Consider the following 18,441-nt stretch of genomic DNA (forward strand, 5'->3'; position numbering starts at 1 on the left):
TATATGGAATTTAGAAAGATGGTAACAATAACCTGGTGTACGAGACAGCAAAAGAGACACTGATGTATAGAACAGTCTTATGGACTCTGTGGGAGAGGGAGAGGGTGGGAAGATTTGGGAGAGTGACATTGAAACATGTAGAATATCATGTAAGAAACGAGTTGCCAGTCCAGGTTCGATGCGCGATACTGGATGCTTGGGGCTGGTGCACTGGGACGACCCAGAGGGATGGTGTGGGGAGGGAGGAGGGAGGAGGGTTCAGGATGGGGAACACATGCATGCCTGTGGCGGATTCATTTTGATATTTAGCAAAACTAATACAATTATGTAAAGTTTAAAAATAAAATTAAAAAAAAAATCAGATACATACATGGTGGAATATTACTCACCCATGAAAAGTGTTGCTACATGAAGTAATAATACATGCTATATTAATAAACCTTACATTACACTAAGTGAAAGAAGTCAGACACAGAATGCCATTTATTACATAATTTCACTTACATGAAATAAACAGAAAAGGCAAACGTGTAGAGACAGAAAATAGCTCCGCAGTTGCAAGAGGCTGAGAAGAGTGGGGAATGAGGATTGACTCCTTAATGGGTATGAGGCTTCCTTTGGGGGTAATGAAAATGTTCTGTAACTAGATAATGGTGATAATTTACACACTATGTACAAAAAGCCAATAAATCATAAGTGATTAAAAAATTTTTTTAAATTAAAATTTATTTTTAAATTGAAGGATAATTACTTTACAGAATCTTGTTCTATAAGCTTATTGCAGAGTTATTTATCATGCCCCTTGTATTGAGAAAAATAAGCAATATATACCTCTTCATTCAACATGTGTTTTATTTTTGGCATTCACAGGTCCCTGAAATTTCTGATGAACTACCCAACTTGACTAATCGATATGCTGCTTTCTTGTCAAGAACAGAAAGAACTACTAAAGTGTCAGATATGGTAAGAACACTTTTCTAACCAAATGTATTTGTAATTTAGGAATCGTGAGGAGACTATGTAACATACATTATATTAGGACCTGAGAGTGGTACCTGGTGGCCTGCTGTAACATCTTCAGCTAGTGTGAAACTTCTATTGTAAAGTTCAATGAAATTCTTGAAGTTAATCAGAAGTCTAGCATTGCTCCAGGAGAAAATATTATGTGCAATATTTCCTTTAGGGTCAGAGAGAATCCATTCTTAGGACAAATAGGAAAATTCAGCTTGTATGTGAAGTGGAAAATTTACTTTAAGCTCAAATCAATTTACTCATAAGTGCAAATATTTACCCATTTCAGTTTGAATCTCTCTTGAAATTTCAGACTCTTGAGCAACATTTTTTATCCCTGTTAATCTGTATTTTAAACTGTGTTGATGTGAACCTTGCTACCTGAATTCCCCCTTTTTTTTTATAAATAGCTAATATTGAATAAATTTAAATAAGGAAAGTATGTGAAGTTTAAAACTATATACTTAACTAACTCATTCAAATTAAATTTATTAAAAGATCAAAGTGAAATTTAAAGTTAAAAAGTTAGAATTGTATGTAAGATATTGTTAAAATAAATTTTTATAGAAATTAGACTATCACAGGATGTTATTAGTGACAAGAGCAAAATAGGACCATTAACCAGGTTTTAAAGTATAGCCAGTCAAACCAGAGAAGTAGCATGGCTTGCTGAACTAAAATTCTACTGGGTATATAATGCCAAGAGTTCATTTACTGTGTTTTTGAATGATGAAGTAACTTACAAGTATGGGAAGAACTCATTTAAATGAAGTACAAATGCAAGCCTAGTTAAATACAGCTGTGAATGTTTAGGAATTTATAGAAATAAAATTAATTTGGTAAGAGGCATTCATGAATAGACTTATTTTTTTTCTAAAACATTAGTTGACTGAATCTGAGAGATGGAGTCAAAATTAGCATTAGATCCAGCAGTGTCTTGACATTTAAGAAATTCTCATAATTGTTTTAGCAAATTATTTCTTCATCTTGAGGAATTTGTGGGTTGTGCTGTGATTCTCACATGAGTCATTGTTATACATACCTTTGGATCCATTGTTGAGTATGTCATGAGTAATTTATTACTAATATAAAGCTTTTTAGGGCTGCCCTGGTAGCTCAGTTGGTAAAGAATCTGCCTACAAAAAACACTGCAGGAAACCAGTGTTTGATCCCTGGGTTGGTAAGATCCCCTGGAGAAGGAAATGGTAACCCACCCCAGTATTCTTGCCTGGGAAATCACATGGACAAAGGATCCTGGCAGGTTACAGTCCATGGGGTTGCAAGAGTCAGACATGACTTAGCAACGAAGCCTCTATAAAGTTTTTAAGCTTTGGAATGTTTAGAATGGATTCAGAGTTATTTCTATTGTAGTATTATAGCTACTAGGAAAAGCCAATGCAGATTTCTGAAGGTAATGAGTAGGAATGTATATGTAAATGTTACATCTTATGTTTGTAATGAAAAAAAAGATGATCGAGAGATCTGTTCTAGAGAAAGATGAGTTGCCTGCCAGTTGTTTTTACCTAACTTATGCTTGCCTTTTTTAGCGTTTATCTCTCACTGCGTTTGAAAACTCCTTTTTATTTTAAAAATAATTTGTATTGAGATATAGTTGATTTATAGTGTTGTTAGTTTCAGGTGTACAGCAATGTGACTCAGTTATACATGCATCCATTCTACTTTTAGATTCATTTCCCATATAGGCCATTACAGAGTATTGAGTAGGGTTCCTTGTGCTATACACTAGGTTCTTATTAGTTATCTATTTTGTATATAGTAGTGTGTATGTGTTAATCCCAATCTTCCAATTTATCCCTCCCCCCCTTATCCCTAGTAACCACAAGTTTATTTTCTACATCTGTAACTCTATTTCTTATTTGTAGATAAGTTCATTTTTAGCCTTTTTTTAAAGATCCATGTATCAGCAATATCATATACTATTTGTCTTTCTCTCTTTGACTTACGTCACTCACTATGACAATCTCTATGTCCACCCATGTTGCTGCAAATGACACTATTTTGTTTTTTATTGGCTGAGTAATATTACATTTTATATATATGTACCAGATCAGATCAGATCAGTCACTCAGTCGTGTCCGACTCTTTGCGACCCCATGAATCGCAGCACGCCAGGCCTCCCTGTCCATCACCAACTCCCGGAGTTCACTCAGACTCATGTCCATGGAGTCAGTGATGCCATCCAGCCATCTCATCCTCTGTCATCCCCTTCTCCTCCTGCCCCCAATCCCTCCCAGCATCAGAGTCTTTTCCAATGAGTCAACTCTTCACATGAGGTGGCCAAAGTACTGGAGTTTCAGCTTTAGCATCATTCCTTCCAAAGAAATCCCAGGGCTGATCTCCTTCAGAATGGGCTAGTTGCATCTCCTTGCAGTCCAGGGGACTCTCAAGAGTCTTCTCCAACACCACAGTTCAAAAGCACCAATTCTTCGGCGCTCAGCCTTCTTCACAGTCCAACTCTCACATCCATACATGACCACAGGAAAAACCATAGCCTTGACTAGATGGACCTTTGTTGGCAAAGTAATGTCTCTGCTGTTTTGCATAAAGGTATTTAAAAACCCAGACTTCTGGTATCATATGAAAGAACATATATGTACACATATATGTCTGTATCTCCCTTTTTTTTACAAGGTCCCAATGAAATAACTTTGTAAAAAAACTACAATATAAGCATTAGTTGAATATAAAAAGACAAAGATATTGAAAATATGATAAATTGAAGCTAGACACAAGCCAAACATCTGTTTATTAGGCATTCCAGGAGCAGAATGCTAGGATGGTAGTTGGAAGTATTTGATGTAAAAAACAGTAAGTTATCTTGAAGGGAATAAAGACATGTCTTCAATTAGAAGAGCTCAACAAAATACCACAGACAGATTTTCAAAGACATTTATTTTTTTCGCATTCGCTTGCATTTTCAGAAGACTAAAAATAAAATCCCCTTGAAGCTTCCCCAGAGGAAATTAATGGGGTCACCTACAATGGGATGAGAAACGTACTGTTACCAACACTTTCTCATCAGGATTAGAGACTTTTCAGAGCAGGGAGTGATGGAATAATATTTTCTAAAATTTCTAAGAGGAGATAATTTTGGACATATTGACAGGATTCTGTTTCTACCCAAAGTTTCAATTAAATGAAACAAGAAAATAATTTTCTGACATGCAAGAGCTTGGAAAGCTTAGTAATTCCACATCCCCATATGTGAAGATCGTCCAGCAAAATTAAAAAAAAAAAAAAAAAGGGAACAAGAGAAGGGTGACATAAACATTCAGAACATAAATTGAGAATTTCTGGATGAAGTAGAGAAAAGTGGAAACAAATTAATAAAGAAGACATTTTTAGTTCATGCTTGGGACATTCTTCCAAAGTCAGGGGTTTGGTGACCACAGAATTTCATTTACTTCTCTGTGTGTTTGGCTGCACTATTTGGTTTGATAGGAAATTATATTGATTGATTTGAAATCCATCTGTATACATTGCAGAGGACTTAATTATAGTATAACAATATAAATATTAGAAACCTTAATATCATCAATAAAATAATATATCAAGAAGTGTAAAGTAGGAGACGGTAGGATATGTTGGGTCTTTTGTTTCATAGTGCAGAGCTAACATGTTATCAAAAATCGACAAATAACAGTATTAAGCCCTTCCTTATATTCAATTTATAATGGTAAAATCCAAAGAAAAAAATCACACCTCAAACTAAAAAACACAATTACTATTAATTGTGTTTATTATTTATTGTGTGAATTATTTCTCGGACTGGAACCAGGGAGAGGTTGAGGATAAATTTATTATTCATTTTGGATTCTTGTATTGATTTGATTTTTATTCATGATGTGAAGATATTTTTAAATAAAAGTAGAAATAATACTCCTGATTTTATGAGTATGCATTTGGAATGGTATTATTACATACTGGTGTCTGTACTGACTCATTTCTCTGCAAACAACCAAAATTCTAGATAAAATAAAAACAAAAGATATTTGTGAATGCTTCCAAGAATTAGAAAGAGAGGAGGAGTACACAAGCTAAATTAAGGAAGGACCCAGAGTGGCAAGTAGAGCACTGAAGCCAACTCTCACCCCGAGGGTGTTTGCCAAGCTAGATGACCTTGAGTTTTTATTTGTACAGTCTCAGAGACCTCCATGGAGAAGGCAGTGGCACCCCACTCCAGTACTCTTGCCTGGAAAATCCCATGGATGGAGGAGCCTGGTGGGCTGCAGTCCATGCGGTCGCTAGGAGTCGGACACGACTGAGCGACTTCACTTTCACTTTTCACTTTTATGAATTGGAGAAGGAAATGGCAACCCACTCCAGTGTTCTTGCCTGGAGAATCCCAGGGACGGGGGTGTCTGGTGAGCTGCCGTCTCTGAGGTTGCACAGAGTCGGACATGACTGAAGCGACTTAGCAGCAGAGACCTCCAGAGAAAGAAGGAAACCTAGGCAGGTTAAGAGTAAAATGCAAATAAGTCTACGTTTCTTACACACCAAAGAATTTAAAGGAAGTCGGCCAGTGTTAAACTTTTTGCTATAGAATGTGTGTTAGGGGAATAAGCCCTGAAATCCTGAACATTTCACCTTCATTTAATGAGGTGAATTGTTAATACAAAATACCTGCCTGTTACAGATATTAATGAAATAAATTTTATTAATGAAAATAAGAGCTAGTGCTTATAATATGCTTGTTCTATTCCAGAGACCATTTCAAATATAAAGCATGGTACTCATTTGAATATTATAATTATGGCCATCTTAAAAATGAGGAAACTGAATTTAAAGTTTTTAAGTGGCAGAGTGGTAATTTCAAACTGAGGCAGTCTATCAATAGAATCCACTCCTTTAGGGATCTTTTTCTGCTCCTTTCCTCTAACTTGAAGAATTAGGCTTAACTAGAATAAATATGACAATACAATAAATGATTTTTGTGATTTAAGACCAAAGAGAGATGACTGTAAAGATCTCAGACATATTATAAAGGATAGAACTTTTTTTTTTAATGCAAAAGAAAAAAAAGTTATGTTTATTAGAAACTGATGGAGGATTCAGCATTATGAAACAATAGTGAAGTTAGTAATTTTCCTCTAGTTACTGAGGCCAACAATTAACTAAGGAATATCTATTTAGTGGGGAAAATTTTTGGAAGAATTTGATGTACTTTCTTAGATTGAGTCATGTCTCAGAAAGGGGCATCATTTGGTTAGTGGCAACCTAGTATAAAAAAATCACAAAATTATACCATTTTATAAAAATTAACAAATGAAATACATTAGAATTGCTTGCTGAACAGCTGTGCTACCACTTTTATCAGTTGATAAATGGTTTTATAATACAGTTGAGAATGAAGGACATTTTAAAAGTAAATTTCAATTTCTGTTTATTCCTATATTAAATTTATGTTCATTTGATTTTTAAAATATTTTGAATATCATCCCTGAATAAAGTTTAAGAGCACGTGCTTTGGCATCAGGGATATGCTTTTCAAGTCTCTAAATCTATTTTTTCAAATGTTAAATAGTGATAATAAGTAGGCATACCTGATGGAGTCATAGTAAGAACTAAGTGTTTTACTGCGAGCAACACTCATTTCCTTGTGTTACCCATAGTAAGCTATAAGTAAGTTAGCTATAAAAATTGTGAATGGCAGGGTTATGGCTCAAAGCTAAGTAAATACCGTTTCAAAGCCTGTACTCTCTTTTCATCTTTTTATAGTAATAATGAGAATATATTAAAATATGGTAATATCTTTTGCTTTTTATATTTCCTTGTGACATTCACCTTCTGCAACCAGAGGCACCCTCTATCTTGCATGGTATTGCTGTGTCAGGAATGCAAAGCAGCAGAAAGAATAAATGTTCAGCTTTTTACTTTGGAAGCATTTCTTGAAGCTCATTTCAGAGACAATAGTTGTGGGGGCCATGGCTTTATTTGTTGCTGTTCAATTGCTAAGTCATTTCCGACTCTTTGTGACTACATGGACTGCAGCCTGCCAGGCTCCTCTGTCCTCCACTATCTCCCAGAGTTTGCTCAAATTCATGTCCATTGAGTCGGTGATGGTATCCAACCATCTCATCCTCTCTTACTCCCTTCTCCTCCTGCCCTCCATCTTTCCCAGGGTCTTTCCCAATGACGTGGCTCTTTGCATCATATGGCCAAAGTATTGGAGCTTCAGCATCAGTCCTTCTAATGAATATTCAGGGTTGGTTTTCTTTAGGATTGACTGCTTTGATCTCTTTGCCATCCAAGGGACTCTTGATAGTCTGCAGCATTGCGACTCGAAAGTATTGGTTCTTCAGCTTTATGATAGAGCCTTAAAAATAATGAAAAATATTTTCTAATTTTCAATTTCCTTTAAATATTCTAGAGCTAGAGTTGGCTAAGAGTTCCAACTTCTATATAAATTAGCTATTTATGGATAAAAAACTCAAAATAGTAGAATATAATAAAAATCTTTCATTACTCACCGACAAGTTTGCAGGTCTGCTAGAGCAGCTTACTTCAGGCTTCAGGTTTGCTGGGGAGATGCTGCTTCACTGATGCCATTTCACTGGGGTCGCTCTTAGGAGCGGTGGGAGGGGGCTAGCTGGAGTATGAGAAATTGAAGTATGAATTCGACTTCATATCTGAGAGCCTAGGAGGGTGTCTCCTTTCCTTATATTGGGTGGGTAGCTGCTGCAGACATTGGAGAAGGAAATGGCAACCCACTCCAGTGTGATTGCCTGGAGAATCCCAGGGACGGGGGAACCTGGTGGGCTGCCGTCTATGGGGTCGCACAGAGTCAGACATGACTGAAGTGACTTAGCAGCAGCAGCAGCAGTACAAGGAATTGTGGATAATGGAGAACCCAAAAAGTCAAAGAGGGAACACTAAAGGATCATGGAACTAGTGACAAACAATGCCACCACCTTTAGACCTTGGGGAGCAAAGAGAATAGATTGGAATTAACAAAACTCGAAATCTTAGAGAGACCTTTTAAGGTGATTTAAGTTTGTGAAGTGGATGCGCAGCTCAGCTGATGCTAGTGGCTCAGGAGCTCCAAAAAAAAAAAAAAAAACGCTTGGGTCTGGGGCACAGACCTTGTGATCATGGAGATGGTAAAAATATGTTAGAAATGAGTTTCAGCTGAAATCCATAAGAATCAAAGTTATTCTGACTAAAAACTGTCTTCTTTTACTTTCAATCTTTGTTTTCTTACAGTATCTCACTAAACAGGGATAGAAAGTTCTTAGATTTTTATGTAGTTTTTAATGTTTATTTTATTGGATGCTAGTTTGCTTGTTGGTATCTTATCATTTACTGAACTATTGGAGGAAAGCACCTTAAAGTGAATTTTCTTACTGCAGGCCCATCAGTGCAAGTAAAGGTTTTTAGGAAAACGATTTCTGACATACTGAAGAGGAAGTCAGGCACAGTGCACTTACATACTTTCTCTTCTTCCATTACATTTTAAAGTCTCTATAAATTTTTCATGTAATTGTCTAACCTCATTAGTTCAGAAAATGGCCTTGTTATGCAAAGGAAAGAACAAGGGCTGCTGGATGCCACATTCCTCAAAGCACAGAAGGATGGTGAAGGAAACTGTTAAGCAAGATACAGTGTAATAAATCAGATTCTAGTAGCCTGCTCCTTGATTGCATGCCATTGCCTGTCAGTACCTACACAGATTGTGAGAAGAATGCAGTTCTGCAGTTTTATATTAGTTATTTTAATTGTCATACATAAATGTCAGAAGCAAATAATAACTTTATGAAGAAATGATTTTTTTCTTTCTCTTTGATAAAAAATTTTGCACGTTCTATGTTTTGAGGATAAAATCTGTCTTTAAAGATAACATGTTCATTTAAAGTGATCAAAATGACTCATACTGTACATAACCTCTGCTACTGCTGCTGCTAAGTCGCTTCAGTCGTATCCGACTCTGTGGGACCCCATAGATGGCAGCCCACCAAGCTCCGCCATCCCTGGGATTCTCCAGGCAATCACACTGGAGTGGGTTGCCATTTCCTTCTCCAATGCATGAAAATGAAAAGTGAAAGTGAAGTCTCTCAGTCGTGTCCACCCTCAGTGACCCCATGGACTGCAGCCTTCCAGGCTCCTCCATTCATGGGATTTTCCAGGCAAGAGTCCTGGAGTGGGGTGCTATTGCCTTCTCCGATGTAACCTCTGAGACTTAAGCTGTTTGTGGTATTCATTCCAATCTGATTCCTACATTTTATATCAACTAGTCATTGTTTTATAGCTTATATGAGAATTGAGGGTAAGTATGTTAAAACTGATATGGAAATGACTGATAAAGACCTTAACCCCATCATTTAAGTCCTTGATGCCAACATGACTATATATGCAATCCTACATATGGTAGAGTGATGGCATTAATACCACTGAAATCTCTGTATAGTAAATTCACAACTAATGAAACACAACATTTAGAAATTGACTTCAATGTCTAATTATTTTAGGAGGCACATATTCATGAGTTATAAACCATTTTAGTATATTTAAGTGTTTAAGAATTCATCTTTTTTCAATGTTATCTTCATTGATGAAGAAAGCTATAGCCTGCAATGCTGGATTTATTTATAGAAATTGGATTTCACTGACGTGGCTAGCATAGTCATCTTTTGACCAATTCAGAATATTAAACTTTTGAGTATGTGATCATCATTATATACAAAAATATGTATTTCCACTTGGATTTCTAGGGATAAACAATAATTCCATTCTATTTTTTATAAATATCTAAGAGAAAAGGCATTTTTCCATCACATAAATTTACAACATAGGTATATATACCATTGTATTTGTATCATCACCACAAGCATATAGGAAACAAATATAGAAAAGTCTTAACAGGTTCATATAAATTTAAATTATATTAATGGAAAAATAGAAAAAGAGGGGAAAGGAAAAAGGACAGAGATGTACAAAGGAATATAAAGAAGAGAGATAATGGGAAGAAGTACTCACATGGTAAAGTTATAGTTTTGGCCACAGCAATCAGAGCAGAAAAAGAAATAAAAGGAATCCACATTGGAAAAGAAGAAGTAAAACTCTCACTGTTTGCAGATGACATGATCCTCTACATAGAAAACCCTAAGGACTCTACCAGAAAATTACTAGAACTAATCAATGAATACAGTAAAGTTGCAGGACATAAAATCAACACACAGAAATCCCTTGCATTCCTATACACTAATAATGAGAAAACGGAAAGAGAAATTAAGGAAACAATTCCATTCACCATTGCAACGAAAAGAATAAAATACTTAGGAATATATCTACCTAAAGAAACTAAAGACCTATATATAGAAAACTATAAAACACTGGTGAAAGAAATCAAAGAGGACAGTAATAGATGGGGAAATATACCATGTTCATGGATTGGAAGAATCAACATAGTGAAAATGAGTATACTACCCAAAGCAATTGATAGATTCAATGCAATCCCTATCAAGCTACCAATGGTATTCTACACAGAGCTAGAACAAATAATTTCACAATTTGTATGGAAATACAAAAAACGTCAAATAGCCAAAGCAATCTTGAGAAAGAAGAATGGAACTGGAGGAATCAACCTGCCTGACTTCAGGCTCTACTACAAAGCCCCAGGCATCAAGACAGTATGGTACTGGCACAAAGACAGAAATATAGATCAATGGAACAAAATAGAAAGCCCAGAGATAAATCCACGCACATATGGACACCTTATCTTTGACAAAGGAGGCAAGAATATACAATGGGTGAAAGACAATCTCTTTAACAAGTGGTGCTGGGAAATCTGGTCAACCACTTGTAAAAGAATGAAACTAGAACACTTTCTAACACCATACACAAAAATAAACTCAAAATGGATTAAAGATCTAAACATAAGACCAGAAACTATAAAACTCCTAGAGGAGAACATAGGCAAAACACTCTCCAACATACATCACAGCAGGATCCTCTATGACCCACCTCCCAGAATATTGGAAATAAAAGCAAAAATAAACAAATGGAACCTAATTAAAATTAAAAGCTTCTGCACAACAAAGGAAACTATAAGCAAGGTGAAAAGACAGCCTTCAATATGGGAGAAAATAATAGCAAATGAAGCAACTGACAAACAACTAATCTCAAAAATATACAAGCAACTCCTATAGCTCAGTCCCAGAAAAATAAATGACCCAATCAAAAAACGGGCCAAAGAACTAAACAGAAATTTCTCCAAAGAAGACATACAGATGGCTAACAAACACATGAAAAGATGCTCAACATCACTCATTATCAGAGAAATGCAAGTCAAAACCACAATGAGGTACCTTTTCACGCCAGTCAAAATGGCTGCAATCCAAATGTCTGCAAGCAATAACTGCTGGAGAGGGTGTGGAGAAAAGGGAACCCTCTTACACTGTTGGTGGGAATGCAAAGTAGTACAGCCACTATGGAGAACAGTGTGGCAATTCCTTAAAAAACTGGAAATAGAACTGCCTTATGACCCAGCAATCCCACTGCTGGGCATACACACTAAGGAAACCAGAATTGAAAGAGACACGTGTATCCCAATGTTCATCGCAGCACTGTTTATAGTAGCCAGGACATGGAAGCAACCTAGATGTCCATCAGCAGATGAATGGATAAGAAAGCAGTGGTACATATACACAATGGAGTATTACTCAGCCATTAAAAAGAATACATTTGAATCAGTTCTAATAAGGTGGATGAAACTGGAACCTATTGTACAGAGTGAAGTAAGCCAGAAAGAAAAACACCAATACAGTATCAGATCAGATCAGATCAGATCAGTTGCTCAGTCGTGTCCGACTCTTTTCCACCCCATGAATTGCAGCATGCCAGGCCTCCCTGTCCATCACCAACTCCCGGAGTTCACTCAGACTCACATCCATTGAGTCAGTGATGCCATCCAGCCATCTCATCCTCTGTCATCCCCTTCTCCTCCTGCCCCCAATCCCTCCCAGCATCAGAGTCTTTTCCAATGAGTCAACTCTTCACATGAGGTGGCCAAAGTACTGGAGTTTCAGCTTTAGCATCATTCCTTCCAAAGAAATCCCAGGGCTGATCTCCTTCAGAATGGGCTAGTTGCATCTCCTTGCAGTCCAAGGGACTCTCAAGAGTCTTCTCCAACACCACAGTTCAAAATCATCAATTCTTCAGCATTCAGCCTTCTTCACAGTCCAACTCTCACATCCATACATGACCACAAAAAAACCATAGCCTTGACTAGACGAACCTTTGTTGGCAAAGTAATGTCTCTGCTTTTGAATATGCTATCTAGGTTGGTCATAACTTTCCTTCCAAGGAGTAAGCATCTTTTAATTTCATGGCTGCAGTCACCATCTGCAGTGATTTTGGAGCCCCCCAAAATAAAGTCTTACACTGTTTCCACTGTTTCCCCATCTGTTTTTCCATGAAGTGATGGGACCGGATGCCATGATCTTCGTTTTCTGAATTTTGAGCTTTCAGCCAACTGTTTCACTCTCCACTTTCACTTTCATCAAGAGGCTTTTGAGTTCCTCTTCACTTTCTGCCATAAGGGTGGTGTCATCTGCGTATCTGAGGTTATTGATATCTCTCCCAGCAATCTTGATTCCAGATTGTGTTTCTTCCAGTCCAGCGTTTCTCGCGATGTACTCTGCATATATGTTAAATAAACAGGGTGACAATATATAGCCTTGACGTACTCCTTTTCCTATTTGGAACCAGCCTGTTGTTCCATGTCCAGTTCTAACTGTTGCTTCCTGACCTGCATACAAATTTCTCCAGAGGCAGATCAGGTGGTCTGGTATTCCCATCTCTTTCAGAATTTTCCACAGTTTATTGTGATCCACACAGTCAAAGGCTTTGGCATAGTCAATAAAGCAGAAATAGATGTTTTTCTGGAACTCTCTTGCTTTTTCAATGATCCAGCGGATGTTGGCAATTTGATTTCTGGTTCCTCTGCCTTTTCTAAAACCAGTTTGCACATCAGGAAGTTCACGGTTCACATATTGCTGAAGCCTGGCTTCGAGAATTTTGAACATTTCTTTACTAGCGTGTGAGATGAGTGCAATTGTGCAGTAGTTTGAGCATTCTTTGGCATTGCCTTTCTTTGTGATTGGAATGAAAACTGACCTTTTCCAGTCCTGTGGCCACTGCTGAGTTTTCCAAATTTGCTGGCATATTGAGTGCAGCACTTTCACAGCATCATCTTTCAGGATTTGGAATAGCTCAACTGGAATTCCATCACCTCCACTAGCTTTGTTCGTAGTGATGCTTTCTAAGGCCCACTTGACTTCACATTCCAGGATGTCTGGCTCTAGGTGAGTGATCACACCATCGTGATTATCTGGGTCGTGAAGATCTGTTTTGTACAGTTTTTCTGTGTATTCTTGCCATCTCTTCTTAATATCTTCTGCTTCTGTTAGGTCCATACCATTTCTGTCCTTTGTTAAGCCCATCTTTGCATGAAATGTTCCTTTGATATCTCTGATTTTCTTGAAGAGATCCCTAGTCTTTGCCATTCTGTTGTTTTCCTCTATTTCTTTGCATTGATCGCTGAAGAAGGCTTTCTTATCTCTTCTTGCTATTCTTTGGAACTCTGCATTCAGATGTTTATATCTTTCCTTTTCTCCTTTGCTTTTCACTTCTCTTCTTTTCACAGCTATTTGTAAGGCCTCCCCAGACATCCAGTTTGCTTTTTTGCATTTCTTTTCCATGGGGATGGTCTTGATCCCTGTCTCCTGTACAATGTCACGAACCTCATTCCATAGTTCGTCAGGCACTCTATCTATCAGATCTAGGCCCTTAAATCTATTTCTCACTTCTACTGTATAATCATAAGGGATGTGATTTAGGTCATACCTGAATGGTGTAGTGGTTTTCCCTAATTTCTTCAATTTAAGTCTGAATTTGGCAATAAGGAATTCATGGTCTGAGCCACAGTCAGCTCCTGGTCTTGTTTTTGCTGACTGTATAGAGCTTCTCCATCTTTGGCTGCAAAGAATATAATCACTAATGCATGTATATGGAATTTAGAAAGATGGTAACAATAACCCTGTATGCTGCTGCTGCTAAGTTGCTTCAGTTGTGTCTGACTCTATGTGACCCCATAGATGGAAGCCCACCGGGCTCCCCCGTCCCCAGGATGCTCCAGGCAAGAACACTGAAGTGGGTTGCCATTTCCTTCTCCAATGCCTGAAAGTGAAAAGTGAAAAGTGAAAGGGAAGTCGCTCAGTTGTGTCCGACTCTTAGCGACCCCATGGACTGCAACCTACCAGGCTCCTCCATCTGTGGGATTTTCCAGGCAAGAGTACTGGAGTGGGGTGCCATCGCCTTCTCCAATAACCCTGTATACGAGACAGCAAAAGAGACACTGATGTATAGAACAGTCTTTTGGACTCTGTGGGAGAGGGAGAGGGTGGGATGATATGGGAGAATGGCATTGAAATATGTATAATATCATATAAGAAAGGAGTCGGTAGTCGAGGTTCGATGCAGGATACAGGATGCTTGGGGCTGGCGCAATGGGATGACCCAAAGGGATTTTATGGGGAGGGAGGAGGGTTCAGGATGGGGAACACGTGTATACCTGTGGCAGATGCATGTTGATATATGGCAAAACCAATACAATATTGTAAAGTTAAAAAATGAAATAAAATATTAAAAAAAAAAGGAAAGGGTGCAGAGTAACACAAGCAAAAGCTAAAGCAGAAACATGTTGGAAAACTTGCAGCTAGATTCATTTGCTACTATGGGAGTTTGAAGAAGCTCTGGGAGTTGGTGATGGGCATAGGAACCTGTCGTGTTGCAGTCCATGGGGTCACAGAGTCAGACACGACTGAGTGACTAAACTGATGGGAAGAAACTGCTGCTTCTGGAATGACATTCCTTCTTCTGCCAGCCTTGTAAAGACCCTGTAGCACCTCCTGTTGGCCAAGCCTAACAAGGAACCCCATCTGACAAAGCACAAATAGAGTTTGCAGATTTCTAGGTTTGGAGTTGGGACAACAGATTAAAATCTGGTACATTTCATCACTTTGACGGCTTAGCATCTTAATTGATCTTTCCACTCATTTGGAGTTACATATCCTGTTCCAAACAACTTTGTTTCTGCCCAAAAAAGTACAACTGTGTTTTGTATAATACGTTTTCTCCTTGCACAGAATGAGAAGGCACAAATTTCCAACACTGACTGTCTTCATCTCTGGCAAATTTAGTCAGAGACCATAAAAATTTTTGTTATCTAAACACTTTAATAAATTGTTAAGTTACAGTTGTTCACTCAGATCAGATCAGTCGCTCAGTCGTGTCCGACCCTTTGCAACCCCAAGAATCGCAGCACGCCAGGCCTCTCTGTCCATCACCAACTCCCGGAGTTCACTGAGACTCATACCCATTGAGTCAGTGATGCCATCCAGCCATCTCATCCTCTGTCGTCCCCTTCTCCTCTTGCCCCCAATCCCTCCCAGCATCAGAGTCTTTTCCAATGAGTCAACTCTTCGCATGAGGTGGCCAAAGTACTGGAGTTTCAGCTTTAGCATCATTCCTTCCAAAGAAATCCCAGGGCTGATGTTCTTCAGAATGGACTGGTTGGATCTGCTTGCAGTCCAAGGGACTCTCAAGAGTCTTCTCCAACACCACAGTTCAAAAGCATCAATTCTTCGGCGCTCAGCCTTCTTCACAGTCCAACTCTCACATCCATACATGACCACAGGAAAAACCATAGCCTTGACTAGACAGACCTTTGTTGGCAAAGTAATGTCTCTGCTTTTGAATATGCTATCTAGGTTGGTCCTAACTTTCCTTCCAGGAATAAGCATCTTTTAATTTCGTGGCTGCAATCACCATCTGCAGTGATTTTGGGCTAAAGTCTGACACTGTTTCCACTGTTTCCCCATCTGTTTCCCATGAAGTGATGGGACCAGATGCCATGATCATCGTTTGCTGAATGTTGAGCTTTAAGCCAACTTTTTCACTCTCCACTTTCACTTTCATCAAGAGGCTTTTGAGTTCCTCTTCACTTTCTGCCATAAGGGTGGTGTCATCTGCATATCTGAGGTTATTGATATTTCTCCCAGCAATCTTGATTCCAGCTTGTGTTTCTTCCAGTCCAGCGTTTCTCATTTATTCACTATTTGTTCACAGTTGTTCACTATTACATAGTAAATCATGTATTGTTAATTTCAGTTAAATTTTTAGAAAATAAGGAGAAGGCAAAGAAGGAAAATGATACTAGTTAATGTGCACATATATGCACACACACAAGGAAATTTATATGAATAGCTGCCACAATCTTTATTGTTTTTTTGAAACAAATACTTCAATGGACCAAAAAAAAAAAAAAACAAAAAACCAACTATTTACAGTCAGTGAAAAGAGGTGTTGTTAGGTATTGCTTAGGTATTTGAAGCCTGTAGCAAAAACATATTGTTAAATTTTAAAATGTCTTGACATTGTATTTGGAAATTTTGATTCACCTGACCCAACCATGAAAAATGTCCTTAACCAATCTATGAAACACATTTTCTTTCCAGATCATTAAGAAGCGCTCACTGATAGGTTGTGCACTATAGAACTGTTCTTTGGATACTAAAATTAAAATAGTAATTCCGAAAATGGAATATTTGTTTCCTGTACCATAAACTTTTGCTGAATACACTTTAGGGAACTAGAGACAGCAAAAGAGAGCAGGATGAGGACAGGTGTGTGTTGTTCAGCTATCACTCACACTAGCATAAATCAATCCCTTTGAGATGTTAATGTTAACATATAGCTGAAGTGTATCAGCTGGGAAAGAAACCAATCCCTTCTACGGTTATTTATGACAAAGTATTCTTAACTGAAGTCCAGTTTGTTTGTTGAACACAATCCGCATTCTTATCTTGTCTGAGGCTGTAGATGATATTTATGACTTCTTTCTTCTGTCACTCTCTCCATGTTTCTTTGGCTCTCAGCTGTTCAGGGTTCATTGTCTGGTGAATGGCCAGACCTTCCCTTTTGAATCTTCAGTGAGCCTTCCTTTTTTTTTTTGTTTGATGTAATTTTCCATCAATTCTTGATATTGGAGATAGAAGTATTAAGAGGAATCCCAGAGAATACGCTAACAGAGTTCTTCCTGCCTTCCCTGTGTTGCAGCAACTCAGATTCTTCTTGTTCATTGTGACAAATCACCCCAGTCAGTAGAGTGACCTCTACTTTGTTTCAAGGGCCCCAAGTGCTAGTTGATGATTTTAAATTTCAATTCTGTAGAACCAGAGTCTTGTCTCTAGGTGGAAGCATGCCTCCCTCAGGAATCAGGATTTTAAATGAGTAGAGTTCAAAATTATGGAGACAAGTGGCAAAAATTTTGTGAGTTATCAGGTGAAACAATAAGAAGAGATATTTGATACACATTGCATATTCTGTATCATGTATGCTTAAAGAGGTCCGCTCAAGGTCTTGTCTCTCAATTGGCATCATTATTGTTTTCAGCTGGTCCTCTTTGTTAGCTGCTTCTAAGTGGAGAGTTTGTTAGACCTAGTGAATTCTGTGAACAAAAGCCCACATTTGTTTTGCTGAAATGAATTCCTTGATCAGAAATAATGTTGTCTAAAATATCCTAACAGTAAATAAGCCCATTCTGTAAGTCCAAGGAGGCCAGTGTTGGCAAAAGAATTATTGGCAGATGGACAAATGAGGTCCTTTCTTGTAAGGAGCTTTTTTTTTTTTTTTTGAAAGGTTTTGGAGTCAGATTATGCTGGGTTCTTAAAAGAGAGTAAATGTTCGTATTCCTCCAATTCTGTCAATAAGTTTGCTAATTTTTTTGCATGATTGAGTTGCTCTTTCTTAAATGTTTGTAAGAATTCACCATTAAAACTTTCTGGACCTGGTATTTGGGGAAGGGTTTTTAAGAAAAAATTCATATCCGTTATCATTGTTTCTGATGCTTTGGCGCTGGGGCCTTGTTGACCCTGAATGGACGGCTTCTCTAGCTTTAGGCAGATAATAGAGAAAACAAGTAACTGGCAAGCATGCTGTTTCTATGCAAACTAGCCAATCTAGGGCTCATGAGCTAATCTCCTCTGGGCCTCACACACTTGTAGCTACTTCTGCTCTAATCACTCTAGGGCCTGGTACCAGAGAACTAAAGACAGTACCCTATACCCCAGAGTCTGCTGAAATTTTTCAAACTAGCCAATCCTAAGCTTGCATACTCTGCCTTACCTGTTCCGTCCTGTGGAAACCTCAGGGAAGGCTCTCGCCCGTGTTTTCGCTTCATTTCTTCTTTCCCTGTGTGACCTCCATGGTGGAACAGGCTCCTCCTCCTGAGGCATGTGAGTATAACAAACTCTTTTTCAGTAATGATAAATAATAATAAAACCACCTTAGTAGATATTGGGCCATTTACATTTTATATATTTTTTCTAGTTTTGTTAATTCAACTTTTAG

The 18,441-nt window shown here is 38.0% G+C and overlaps 1 protein-coding gene across 3 annotated transcripts in view; it reads left to right on the top strand.

Annotated features, from left to right (window-relative positions):
• STPG2 (sperm tail PG-rich repeat containing 2) overlaps positions 1–18,441 on the top strand; it is a 636,844-nt gene that overhangs the window by 154,163 nt on the left and 464,240 nt on the right. For all 3 annotated transcript variants that reach the window (XM_061419604.1, XM_061419605.1, XM_061419606.1), the window contains one exon: positions 871–963. In XM_061419604.1, the coding sequence (XP_061275588.1) occupies positions 871–963 (93 nt within the window). The remainder of the gene's footprint in view (positions 1–870; positions 964–18,441) is intronic.

Source organism: Bos javanicus, chromosome 6 (assembly GCF_032452875.1).
Source record: "Bos javanicus breed banteng chromosome 6, ARS-OSU_banteng_1.0, whole genome shotgun sequence".
In the NCBI taxonomy this organism is placed as follows: domain Eukaryota; kingdom Metazoa; phylum Chordata; class Mammalia; order Artiodactyla; family Bovidae; genus Bos; species Bos javanicus.